At 39.1% G+C, this 13364-nt stretch overlaps 1 protein-coding gene across 2 annotated transcripts in view; it reads left to right on the top strand.

The window, feature by feature from the left end:
* Positions 1–601: 601 nt before the first annotated feature.
* BCL2 (BCL2 apoptosis regulator) overlaps positions 602–13364 on the top strand; it is a 166340-nt gene continuing 153577 nt past the window's right edge. Inside the window, exons 1-3 of one of the 2 annotated variants that reach the window (XM_087961202.1) lie at positions 602–785; positions 1169–1479; positions 1743–2592. In XM_087961202.1, the coding sequence (XP_087817328.1) occupies positions 2059–2592 (534 nt within the window). In that variant the 5' untranslated portion in view covers positions 602–785; positions 1169–1479; positions 1743–2058. Of the gene's footprint in view, positions 786–926; positions 1480–1742; positions 2593–13364 lie in introns of those variants that run through there. The other variant, XR_015748779.1, reaches the window with a different exon arrangement.

Raw genomic sequence — 13364 nt, 5'->3', positions numbered from 1 at the left:
TGTGTGCAAAGCTGGGGATGGGTTGCATTTTGCAGCTCCCGCTAGGAAGCCAACTGGGTGGTCTCCGACAAGTTGTGCCTCCTCTTCTTTCTCGGCCTCAGTTTCTTCTTCGGAGATCTTTAAAAGCGTCCTTGAGCTGCCGCAGCGATGGCCCGGCTCGTTACAACTCCGAAAAGGCGCTTTGGAATGCAAGGTCTCCTTCCTCTCCCAGGACCGCTTCAAAATCGACCCATCCCAACCATAAACATGAATGAAAAAGCAACCAAGGGGAACTGTCTTTTTTTTTTTTTTTCCCCTTTCCCCAATCCGCCCTTCCCCGTCGTGGACCACCCCCGCGAGGGCCATCGGAGCCTGAAGCCCTGGCGGAGAAGCACGCAATTCCAAGCCGGGGTGGGGGGGGGGGGGGGTGGAAGAGGCAGGTCAGCCGCGCAACCGTGCGAGCCTCGTCCGGGGCTTGCAGCAGCGGCGGCGGCGGCGAAAAAGGCGAGAGTTGGCGCCCTCCCTCTGCGTCTTTCCTCTCCCTCCCCCCCCCTTTTCTTGAATGAAGAGCGAGGTGGGGCTAGAAGAAAGGCTGCCCCATTTGCCGAGCCTGAAGCGTTGGGAGCTCCCCTCCTCTGTCTCCTCCCCCCCGTGTGCGGCCGCATTGACTATGCCTTCCCCCGCCGCCGAGACCTCCCCATCGGCAGCTGGAGCCTCCGCGCCGAACGCAGCACATCCAATCTGGAGCCGACGCTGGAGAAGGAGGAGGCGCCTCGTGACTAGGAAGCTTTACGAGGCTGCCCGGGGTACCAAGGGCACCGGGGAGGGAGGGTGGGGGGAGGGGGGAATAATTAGGATCAATTAATACTTTAGACACCTCTTCTCTTTGCTTTTTTTTTTTTCTTGGCCTGAGACTTATTTGGCTTCTTCCCAATTATGGATGTGGGTCTGTCTATCTGCCTGTCTGTCTCCTGGAGTTAAGCAAGGGAAGGAGGGTGGGGGGGGGTGGGGTTGGTATAAATTTCAGAGAATGGTAATGATGATGGGTGATGGTGGTTTAGGTGTATTGGGTTCAAGATCCGTGGTCTGAATGAAACTAGGTTGGTGATGAAAAATCGATGGCACTGGAGCACCCTTACTTAATTCCAGAGCCTAAACTGAAAAAATGCATTTCTCTGATGCTTTTCAGAATTTATTTTTACCCCCTGCTGCCTCTGTTTTGGCTTGGTCTCCTTTTCTGAAGTTTCAGAACCAGGATTTGTGAGCTCTGACACATCTTTGGAAATGTCATCCAAACAGAAATCCAAGAAATATTTTTGGAAATCAAACTAATTCAACAGGAGCTGAAGGCCTCTTTTGCTTCTTTATTTTTTTTCCTTTTTTTTTGGAATCATCAAAAAAAAAATCCTCGTATTTAATATTTTAAGAGACCTGTGAAGTTTTTTCTTTTGCTTTTTCTCCTGTAAGGACATTTGACAGCAAAGAACATTTCTAATTCAAGTAAGTATTTTCTACAGGGAATTTACTTTGTGTTCACTTTTCTTTATGGAAAAAATAAATAAAGAGTTTTGTTAAACGTGCTTTACATGAATTTGCATTGGAAATTGCTCTAATCTGTAAATCATTTTGAAGGGGGCGGGAGGAGAATTGAAATGTATGCACAGCCAGCATCATCTTCCCTATTCTAGATCAGCATCTAGAATGGAGGGGGAGAAAGCACCTGATTTTGAAAAAGGGTATTTGATTTTCTTTTTTCTTTTTAGATGTTTTTCAACCCAAGGGAAGGAAGGATTCTGAACATTAATGTTATGATAAGTATTACATGTGGAATACAATATTGGCTTCATTTTAAATCTGGTCTTCATCCCCTATCATATACGAAAGAAGAGACGCTGGGAAGACAGAGATACATTTGAGATCTAAAGACTTCACCTCACCTCCACAAATGGAACTACACACAACAAAGCAACTGGATTCCATATAACACTGGCACTCATTATTACTGGCTGCTTTAATTTTTGGGTGGGGAGGGGGACATTTTGTCTTTCTTTTTATTCCCCTCCCAGCACTCTGTTGTAAATGATGGCTCATCCTGGGATAAGAGATTACAGTAACCGGGAGATAGTGCTGAGGTACATCCATTACAAGCTGTCACAGAAAGGATATGACTGGGTTGCCAGTGGAGACAGAGAAAATGTTTCTCCTGCTGTTGGGACCTTTCCTGCCCTTGGAGGACTGGTGCCTCTGCCTTCTGCTGCTGTTAGTAACTTGGCTGCCACTGAAGAACATCCTGTACCCCAAGTTGTTTATTCCACACTATGCCAAGCTGGTGATGAGTTTTCCCGGAGGTATCAAAGGGACTTTACCCAGATGTCTGGACAACTGCACTTGACTCCAGTGACTGCCAGAAGTCATTTCATGGCTGTTGTGGAAGAGCTGTTTCGAGATGGAGTAAATTGGGGAAGGATTGTGGCATTCTTTGAATTTGGTGGCATGCTGTGTGTGGAAAGTGTCAGTCGGGAGATGTCACCTCTCGTGGACAGTATTGCTGAATGGATGACTGAATACATGAACAGGCACCTGCATAATTGGATCCAGGACAATGGAGGCTGGGTACGTGGCTGGTTGTGTTCTTTCACTGTGTTTGCTTTTCAAAATGTAGTAATCTCACTAGTTCAGGTTCACTTCACTGACATATTTGCAGTAGAATCAAGTGTGGCTTGCATGACTAGTATTTTCTGTTCGGGAGCGTCATTGGTATTAATCTGTGTACAATGGTTTCAAGCAATTCAATTCTTGCAGACCAAATGCAACAGCCTGTTACCATTGAGTAGTTATTGAAATTTACCATACTTTTGACCTTCTGTTACCAGCATGATTGTTTCAGGATAACAAAGTACACCTCTTTTCACCATCCTGCTTACTTTGAATGAACAATTAATTGTCCTATCAAGGTCAGTTCATGCATGCAGTTCCTTTTGGTTAACTGTTGGCTGTATTGAGCTGTGCTATCTCTGCTCAGAGGGAGTACTCCCTATCTTGTTTTAATCAACATTTAGTCACTGATGTCATTCACTGGTTGTTGTGAAAGTTGCTGGTAAATGAGGTCACAAGTGAAGCAGAGGAGAGAAAAGTTAGCAATGCAACAGCCAATCATGGCATGTGCAGAAATAAAAAAAAAAAAAAAACTTAGACCACAGGTATCAAAACCGATCGTGTCACGTGACATATTGTGATGTATCACGACCTTTTTTTGCCTTTGCGGAGCTGGGGTGGGCGTGGCCTGCACGTGGGCCACCAGTTTGACATCCCTGACTTAGACTGAAAAAAAGCAAAAAACCCTCCAAACCCTGTCAGGACATGTGGATTGTCAGGACATAGCATTGTAAAACCTTCATGTTTGTGATGGATTTCAGACTTTCACTTGCACAAAGATGGAATTCTGGAAAATATAGGTATTTCACAATACTTCAACTATTTATGAACTTTTCCTAAGTTTGGAGTCCTTATTAAGTGTATGGATAAATGTTCTTCATAAGCATTTAAGCATTTAAGCTGATATAAAACAGCTTATATAAGAAATTTGGAAATATGTCTGGGATAGCAAAGATACAACAAACATTTTCATTTATTTTTAGTATGATGTTATTTGACAAATATTCAGGTGCCTTTCCTTTAATTAGTCCTTTGATTGTTTATTGTGATAGTTTTTAGAATATTTTAATTCTCCATTGTGGGAAGAGAGCTGTGTTTGTCTATGGTGTCTAAACATCAAGAGTCTACTAGTACTTTTTTAGTGCAATAAAATGCTACTTGATTTACTTTAGAAGTATGTGGATTCAGAAAAGAACAATTTTGTTGAAAACAATGGTACCTTTTCCCACCTGTTACAATATAAACTAAATGTTTCTGTACAGATAAATATTGTCTTATTAACTATGACATGCTATCATCTTGGATTTTCATATGAAGCTGATAGGTTTTAGTTAGATTCAGTGCACAAGTAGAAAGTCTGCATGATAAAATGAATTATATTATAATCAAAGTAGAATTAGAAACAGGCAGAAGAGGAGTACAAAGGTGATTTTACTTGGATTTTATAATCAATCCATTTCCTCCTCAAAAAATTTAGGGAATCCTAAAAAGAATAGCAATGTTGAATTAAGAGTATATGTCATTTTTCTCTTGTTGTTTTTCTCTTGTTATGAAAGAAATTGGGATATTTGCAGAAATTAGAAGACAAGTTATAAACCAATAGAGAACAAAAATATCAAAGACATATTTATTGAGTCAATTGGGTCTAGAAAGTGAAGCCTTTATATTGCTCAAATCAATCATATCCTCATCACATGCTATAAAATAGAATAACTGTCCATTTTGAAATTCCTTGGGTTATCCTTTTGAATCAACATAGCATCTTTTTCATATTGCAGTTAATGATGTATGCGCCATTTCTACCCGGAAAAGCTCACCAGAAGCGCTGGGCGCCGCCATCTTGTTTTGATGAAAAAGTGCTTCCGGTGAGCTCACCGGAAGCACTTTTTCATCAAAACAAGATGGCGGCGCCCAGCTGATGTCGGTACCGGGCCGCGCCATAAAAAAGGTTGGGGATACCGGGCCGCGGCGTAAAAAAGGTTGGGGATCACTGCTTTAAAGAACATAACAAAAGTAAGCTGAGAGTTAAGAAACATCAAACCAAATCTAAATATCCTTATTGCTCAACAAAAGGCAAGGAGAGAAACAAGACAATGTAAATCCTCTTGAAAGACCATTCTTGTGGTAGAAGATTCTACTGCAGAAGACTCTCTTACCCATGTTCTGACCAGTTTAACATCTCATAGTCATTTGCTAATGAATAACTAATCTATAGGGTTTTTTTCTAGTCACTCCTTCAAGATTTCCATATTCCTGGACATGAGTTGAAAATATATAGAGCTGGGTGTCATTCTCATGTGATGAGACAAACTATTGTATTACCTCTTAGAATGGTTTCGAAGCCCAAATCTGAGTTAGAGTGCCTCAGCTGTATCAGAAAATAGGGAACTTGCTTCAGAGCCATTCTTCAAAGTTCTAATCTAGCTAAGTGCCTTAGAAGGAGACCAGATCAACAGTATTGAATATCATCAAAAGGGCCAGCATAATCAACAAAGTATAGCAATAGCACTTAGACTTACATACCGCTTCATAGTGTTTTACAGCTCTCTCTAAGCAGTTTACAATGTTAGCATTTTGCCCCCAACACTCTGGGTTCTCATTTTACCGATCTCAGAAGGATGGAAGGCTGAGTCAACCTTGAGCCACCCAGGATCAAACACCTGGAAGTCAGCAGAATTAGTCCGCAGTACTGTATTTTAACCACAGCTGCGCCACCACAGCTCATTATTTTTTCCTATACATTTTTTTTCTAAATTAGAAAGAAATAGATAGTTGGACAGTTACTATTTCCTTTAGATCTTCCTGAAAAATGCAAAATGCGACAAATTATTTTCCAAAATAATTTAACATAAGCTTTAACCGCACTTTTTTATTAACGGTGAGAAAGGTCTCCTTCAAGAATCATCCACAATGTCCACTAACACAGTTAGTCAAGTAATCTTTGGCAACTTCATTAATTTGCTTATATCTTAGATTTATTTTTCACCTTTGCTCTTGAAGTTCAAGATAGAGTACATGGTACGCCCATCTCCAATTTTTTTCCCCCTACATCAGCCTGGGACCAGATTAGACCAAGACTGGCCCAAGGTCATCCAACGAATATTCATGTCTGATAGTAGATTTGAATTTGGGCTTTCCCAGTTCTAACCCAACACTATACCACACATTAACAGCCAGAGAGGAAATTCAAGCAAGTTGGCCACCCCAGCCAATTTAACCACATTTCTAAAGCAGCAAAAATTCTATTATTTATTAAAAGTGCACAATCAAGTATCCTCTCAAAATTTATCCTTTACTTGGAAACTTAAATTTGTGAAAGCAGGAGCCATGTAACTTTCAAAGTATAACACAAACAATTGACATTGAGCTGCTGAAGATTCACCTATAGTCTATGCAGGGTTCAGAATGCTAGAAGTGGTTCACTTAGCCAGATGACATTGTGCTGAAGCAGTAGGTTGAGAGAAAAATAAATCTTTCGCTTCTTCTACTGCTATGGCATAAGCTTCAACAAGAGCTTATTCCTGTGTGTCAAATATGGCCTTAATCTTTACCAGTGCACTTCTAATTGTATCCCCAACTCTTTCATTTTCTTCACCATCTGTCAGAAAGAAATAATTGTTTGGAGTGACTGTGTTTAACTATTTAGACAGTCTATCTAATAATTGTGCAATGATGCCATGTTTCGCATGTCATCATTTTAACAGCACTATTACAGATCCTATGCTAAAATACTATTTTCAGGTTGACACATTGACACATTTATACCTTAGTCATCAAATGCTTTGCAATCCATTTGATGGCCATATCATGAAAGATAGGGGAATATTATTAACACATGTGATATGTTATATTATTAACACATGTATTATGTTTCAGAATTGGCTTCCTTTAAACTAAATTAACAGAATTTCTATACCTGGCATGTCTTATCTTTAACTTTGGAAATACTTGTTCTCCTAGGAGAACAGCTTTTCTTCTACCCCAAAACTAGCTACTATCACCAGATGAAACAAAAACACATAACTTGCTTTCTGGGTGGCACAAGAGAACCCAAATTATTTGTATGCCAATTTAAAATACCACAGTATTAATTTTGCAAAAAGCCATTAGTAACACTAGAAACTGAGTATTAACTGTCTTGCTTTAAAGCTGGTAATAAGTAGGTTTTCCTGCATTGAGTAAAATAAATGTTTTCCAATTGTATCATTTGATGCTAATTGGTAGTGTCTGTGATTTCCCCCTTTCGCCCACTCCCTCTTCTAGAGAATTACTTTTTCTAGAAGTGATGAAGGCTGATCAGCCATTTATACATTAGAAATTTGACTTTGGTAGATATGGAGTATGATTAACATCGAGTTTATATTTTTCTTGGAAGAGTCATCGTTTGACAAGTCAAGTGTGGAGATACTAGATAGATTGCATATTAGGAATGCTTGGTTACAGCCTAGCATATGGCTCTTTTTTTGTAGGGTTCAGATGTGCCAAAAAGATTACATTTTAGATTTTGCATTAGCAGCCCATCAGAGAAATCTTGTTTTTGCTTCCATTACATAGCCCTTTAAATGTTTTTTAACTGGAGGATGTTCATCTAATAATACACACTGGAGCTGTATTTTGGAAAATCTTAGAGTGCTCTTCCTGGCTGTGCTGAGTACAAGGGACTAATTGCTCATTAAACATTTATCGAATAACAGTATTAATTGGTTCTTTTTATGAGTTTACCATATCTGCTATTTTCAATGTCCACGTGCATGCCTATATGTATGGAGTCAAAATGCATCACTTATACACAAGAGGGAGGTATTGGCAGAGTTCAAGGAATGTGAAGGCTGATAGAATTAAAGAAGTCATTAGGAAAAAAAAATTGCTTCTGCGATAATTATTATCATTATGAGGAGAGGGAAAAAAGAACAAAAAAGTGCTTGTTCACCATAGAATTCTGGTGGTTTGTTGACATAAAACAGAGAAAAATCAGAAGGGATAGGGAATAGGGATTGGGAGATGCCAGAATCTCAACCAAGAAACACTTCACACTTCAACAGTTTCTTGCTTTTGTATATACAAATATATAATAGTGATTTCAGTTCTCAGTGAACTGTTCCTGATGTAACAAGAGTTAAAAAATCTATGCTCCAGAGCAGTGTATCTCAACCCTGGGACTTTAAAACGTGTGGACTTCAACTCTCAGAATTCTCCAGCCAGCATAAGAGTTCAAGTCCACATGTGTCAAAGGTCCCAGGGTTGAGGGAAGTCTGAGGAATCCTGGAGTACGAAATGTACAAAGAAGAGAAAAATTTCAAAAGGAATGAATACATGCCCAAAAAACTTCCTGTAGAAAATAATTAAGTGAGTTTCCACAACATGGTCATTAATTATTCGGAGGTGGAGGGGAATAGAAAGAAATAGAAAAAAAAAAATAGAAAGAATGAAATACACCATGTGCACAATTATTAGGCAAGTGAGTATTTTGACCATATCATCATTTTAAATGCATTTTTTCCACCTCCAAGCTGTATAAACTTGCATGCTTAGTTGGCATAAGCATATCAGATGATGTGTATTTGTGTAATGAGGGAGGGTCTGGTGTAAAGAGATCAAGGTGTGCATAATTATTAGGCAGCTTCTTTTCCTCAGGCAAAATGGGCTAAAAAACGAGATTTAACTGACTTTGAAAAGTCAAACATTGTAAAAAGTCTTTCAGAGGGACGCAGCACTCTTGAAATTGCTAAGATATTGGGGCACAATCACAGAACCATCAAACTTTTTGTTGCAAATAGTCAACAGGGTCGCAAGAAACGTGTTGAGAAAAAAGACGCACATTAACTGCCAAAGATTTGAGAAGAACCAAACATGAAGCTACCAGGAATCCATTATCCTCCAGTGCTGTCATATTCCAGAACTGCAACCTACCTGGAGTGCCCAGAAGAACAAGGTATTCAGCGCTGAGAGGCATGGCCAAAGTAAGAAAGGCTGAAACCTGACCACCACTGAACAAGATCTGAAGATTTTTCGAAGGTTTTATGGACTGATGAGATGAGAGTAACTCTTGATGGACCACATGGATGAGCCTGCGGCTGGATCAGTAATGGGCACAGAGCTCTACTTTGACTCAGATGCCAGCAAGGTGGAAGTGGGGTACTGGTATGGGCTGGTATTATTAAAGATGAACTAGTTGGACATTTTTGGGTTGAAGATGGACTCAAAATCAACTCCCAAGCCTCCTGCCAGTTTTTAGAAGACATTGTCTTCAAGTAGTGGTACAGGAAAAAGTCTGCATCTTTCAAAGCCACTATGATTTTTATGCAGGACAATGCTCCATCGCATCATCAAAATACTCCACTGTGTGGCTAGCCAGTAAAGGCTTTAAAAAGGAAAGAATAATGACATGCCCCCATTCCTCACCAGACCTAAACCCTATTAAGAACTTGTTGATCCTTCTTAAATGGGAGATTTATGGTGAAAGAAAACAGTACATCTTTCTGAACAGTGTCTGGGAGACTGTGGTTGCTGCTGCACAAAAAGTTGATCGTCAACAGATCAAGAAACTGACAAACTCCATGAACGGAAGGCTTATGACTGTTATTGAAAAGAAGGGTGGCTATATTGGTCACTGATTTTTTTTAAGCTGTCAGAAATGTTTATTTGTAAACTTTGAGTTGTTTGTTTATTCTCACTTTAACAGATGAAAATAAATGAGTGAGATGGGAAAATTTTCATTTTTCATTTAGTCGCATAATAATTATGCACACTAATACTTGCCCAATAATTGTGCACACATAGATATTCTCCTAAGAAAAACTCACTTTTACTTTTTTAAATATTCAGGGGCCCCTCGGCCCTTGCAGGCTGCTCCAGAGGATAGCCAGCTGAGAAGCGGATCCGCCCAATTTAAAGAGGAAGGCTTTTTTGGAGGCTTTTTTTTTCTGTGGTGAGAAAGAATTTCCCTTGCATGGCTGCCTTTGGAAATAAAGTATCCAAAGGCAGGAGAAGCAATTGTTGCGTCCTTCTTCAGCCAAAGACTGAGTAGAACTGGGGAGGAGTAACCCAGAGTGGGCGGAGCTAGGCTAATAAGCCTTTTACACAGACTCAGTCCTTAGCAGCTGAAGAGGAGTAACGCCCCTCCTGACCTGTCGCAGTCTTACAAGGGAAAAGTGGAAGCACTGCATTCTACAGTTTTTGTTGCAGGTCCTTTACACTTAGGAGATCTTAGCGAGAGCTTTATTAAAAGCATTCTGTGATGCTGAACAAAGTGAGAGTAAGTAAGATCCCTAGGTCTTCCAATAGCTGCTGAAATCCTAAAAAGAAAATGAATCTTTAAGGTTATTTTTAAATAATCTTTAATCTTTACGATTACTTGATGTAGATGTGCCTTTTCATCTTGTTTTGGGACTCTCCTTCAGTTTGTGCTTACAGTTTTAAGTAATATTTTGTTTCTTCGTGCCTCTGGTAAGTGGCACTTGTTGTGTTGTACGTGTTCAACTGGCTGTGAATTTCTTTGAAAACATGGTTTTTAATTTGTTTTTTGTTTTTCTGTTTTTTTTCCTGGAAGACTATTGAAGAGGAGATGAATGTTTGATGAATTCAGGCTTATCAAGACAGTATTTAAACTAGCATGTCTTTCACCTGGTTTAAATAAAAACTATTTTTGAGCTGTGAAAGTTATACAGTATTAGTGATTCCTCATTGATAATCAGTTTGGCCAAATTAGAATTCTTTATTGGCCAAGTGTGATTGGACACACAGGGAATTTGTCTTGGTGCAGATGCTCTCAGTATACATAAAAGAAAAGATACATTCATCAAGAGTCAAGAATCATCAGGTACAACACTTAATAATAGTCATAGGGTATTTTATATATTTACCTATTTCTCTCTTCGCATATATCTGGGGGTGCCCAGATACCAAAAGCTAATTGGTTAATTTGTGGTTGTAATCTCAAATTATTGGAAACAGATTGTGTCTTTATCTCTTTCCCTAAATCCTTCTGAATCCATTATGTAACTTGTTGGGTCTTATGTAACAGAGGATGAGAAGCATCTTTAAAACAAGGAAAATTTTTGAAATATTTACTTGTTTCTATATTTAGAACTTTAAACTGCAGATTTGATTGTTCGCAACGTAGTATTTTGACTCTGTTGATAAAATAATATTTATGCATATACACACACATACATACCAAAATGCTGTTCCCTTTCAAAGTAAGCAACATTATGCAAAGTGAAGAAAAAGTGTATGTTGTGGTAAGCAAAATAAATTAAAGGCAGAAGATAAAAGTACAAGGAAAGGAAATCTAAACCTAGTTTACTCCCAACATTATTCACTACAGCTGTCTATACTTTTCTATCCTTGCAATCCAGTCTTACTTCTATCATGTCCATTGACTAATTCATATGTAGTCTTCTATTTTTAAAATATCCCCAATCGATACACTTCTAATGACTTTTTTTAAAAAAACTTTAGTTTTATATTCAATATACAGTGAAGAGTTATAAAAGCAGAAAATGTCTTTATTTAATTGTTTAAATTGTTTTACTCCTAGCTCATTGTTGCACTGATCCGTATGCATAAAATTTATTCCCAAGCATGCTGTTCTTACCCCATTCATCAATCATCCTTCAGCTCAATAATAGCACAACCATGTCCATGTCCATAATTCAACTCCTATTATTTTTGCATTCACACATGTTCCTTTTCTTTTGCTCTTAGGGACCAATAATATTACCACATTCACATTTTAACATTTTGATAATTACGTCATCTTTATTTTTTTCACTATCTATTCGTTCTTACTGTTCTTCAAAGTCTCACCACATTTATGGCTTCCTGTTCATTATTTTTTGTTGGATTATGTCTTCCATGTCCATTCAAACCTATAAAATATTTCTTTCAACATTCATCCATTTTATTTTCTTCCCAAATACTTCTGCTACTTTTATTTTTAAATCTGTTCACTCTTGTATAGTTTGCTTGTGTAAAGTCTACTGCTTTTCACCAATTTAAAAAACAATTTTATTTACATCAAAATTGTTCTATAGAAATCATTTGCCTTCTCATATGATTTTTATATGGTATTCCAAGCATCTTTTTCATATTTTGTTACTATTATTCCCCATGCCTATTTTGGTAATATAATATTTCTTACTTTATTGCAGAGAGCTTCTGCATCATTTTTCCTTATCTAATTTATATTCATTTTGCTGGAAGATTAAGATACCTTCTAATACATTTTCATAAAAGACTCTTCCTGTAGTTGATTTCGCTTTTTCCATCCATGTCCTTTTTTATCCAAGTTCCATTCTTTACTTCACCATTCGGTTCCAATTCTCTCATTATTTGCCACATATCAGTCATTTGTTTATGATCTTACTATAAATATACATATTCTTTATATGAAGAAACTGGGTTTTGTGGTAAATTTGAATTGAGTGGACATCACAACATTTTTCCAGCGTGTGATATGATACTACAAGTAAGAACCCATGAATTGATTTGCAAAATTATAGGCTGAAATGAAAATGTTTTCCAGCAGTTAAACTTCAAGGGCCATATACTCAATATGGTAGAAACCGTGGCATATCCTTGGTGTCAGTTGGTCCTTTAGCCCAGGGGTCCCCAACCACCGGTCCGCGGACCGGTACCGGTCCGCGGAACAACTCCTACCGGGCCGCTGGCTTGCTGGGTGCCGCCATCTTTTTTTGATGAAAAAGTGCTTCCGGTGAGCTTTTCTGGGTAGAAAGCTCACCGGAAGCACGTTTCATCAAAAAGATGGCGGCATACGCTTCCGTGAGCTTTTCTGGGCAGAAAGCTCACCGGAAGCACGTTTTCATCAAAAAAAGATGGCGGCGCCCAGCTGATGCCGGTACCGGGCCACGGCGCCCAGCTGATGCCGGTACCGGGCCGCGGCGTAAAAAAGGTTGGGGATCACTGCTTTAGCCCATAAACAATGGACATAATATTTAAATAAACTTCGGTCTCCTTTTCTACTGTTAGAATTAACTCTTGTATACTTATAATCGGGTGGGACTCAAATTTTTAACAACTGGTTCTGTGGGTGTGGCTTAGGTGGTAGGTGTGGCTTGGTGGTCATTCGACTGGGTGGACATGGCTTAGTGGTCATGTTATTGGCTGGGTGTAGCCAACTCAATATCACTCACATCGAGGCACGCATCTCCTCGCCTGGCCTCTCATGACTGGGGATGCAGCAACAGTCGTAAGTGTGAAAAATGGTCATAAGTCACTTTTTTCAGGGCCATTGTAACTTTGAATGGTCACTCCACACAAGCAAAGTACCAGCAAAGGAGGGGGGGGGGGGGAATTCCAGAGAAGTTCCTGAGGCAGGAAGTCTAGTCCTGCCAAGAATGTAATAAGGGTTAATGGAGAGGCAGTTTCTGTAAGCAACACCAGAATGTTTCCTTCCTGCCTTCCTTACGGGATTAGGCCAGTAATTTCTTCTAACAACCGGTTCTCCGAACTGCTTAGAATGTTAACAACCGGTTCTAGCGAATAGGTGCGAACTGGTAGAATCCCACCCCTGCTTATAATGCTCTCTTCTACAGTTATAAAACAGTTGGCTGTTTTACTCTGTGAACTTTTAAGATAAAAAGCTATTCAAAAATGTATAAGAAAGCAGAGAGACCAAATGTCCCCTGTGTTCTAATAATTCAGTTCTAGTGACTAATACTAGTGAATGTGTTCAGGTAGGAGAAGTGTTTATTATTGAAAAATCTTGT

Source organism: Notechis scutatus, chromosome 3, assembly GCF_049901735.1.
Source record: "Notechis scutatus isolate UNSWTSFEM ecotype Mainland chromosome 3, rNotScu1.2, whole genome shotgun sequence".
Taxonomy (NCBI): domain Eukaryota; kingdom Metazoa; phylum Chordata; class Lepidosauria; order Squamata; family Elapidae; genus Notechis; species Notechis scutatus.
This window is presented reverse-complemented; position numbering and strand designations above follow the sequence as displayed.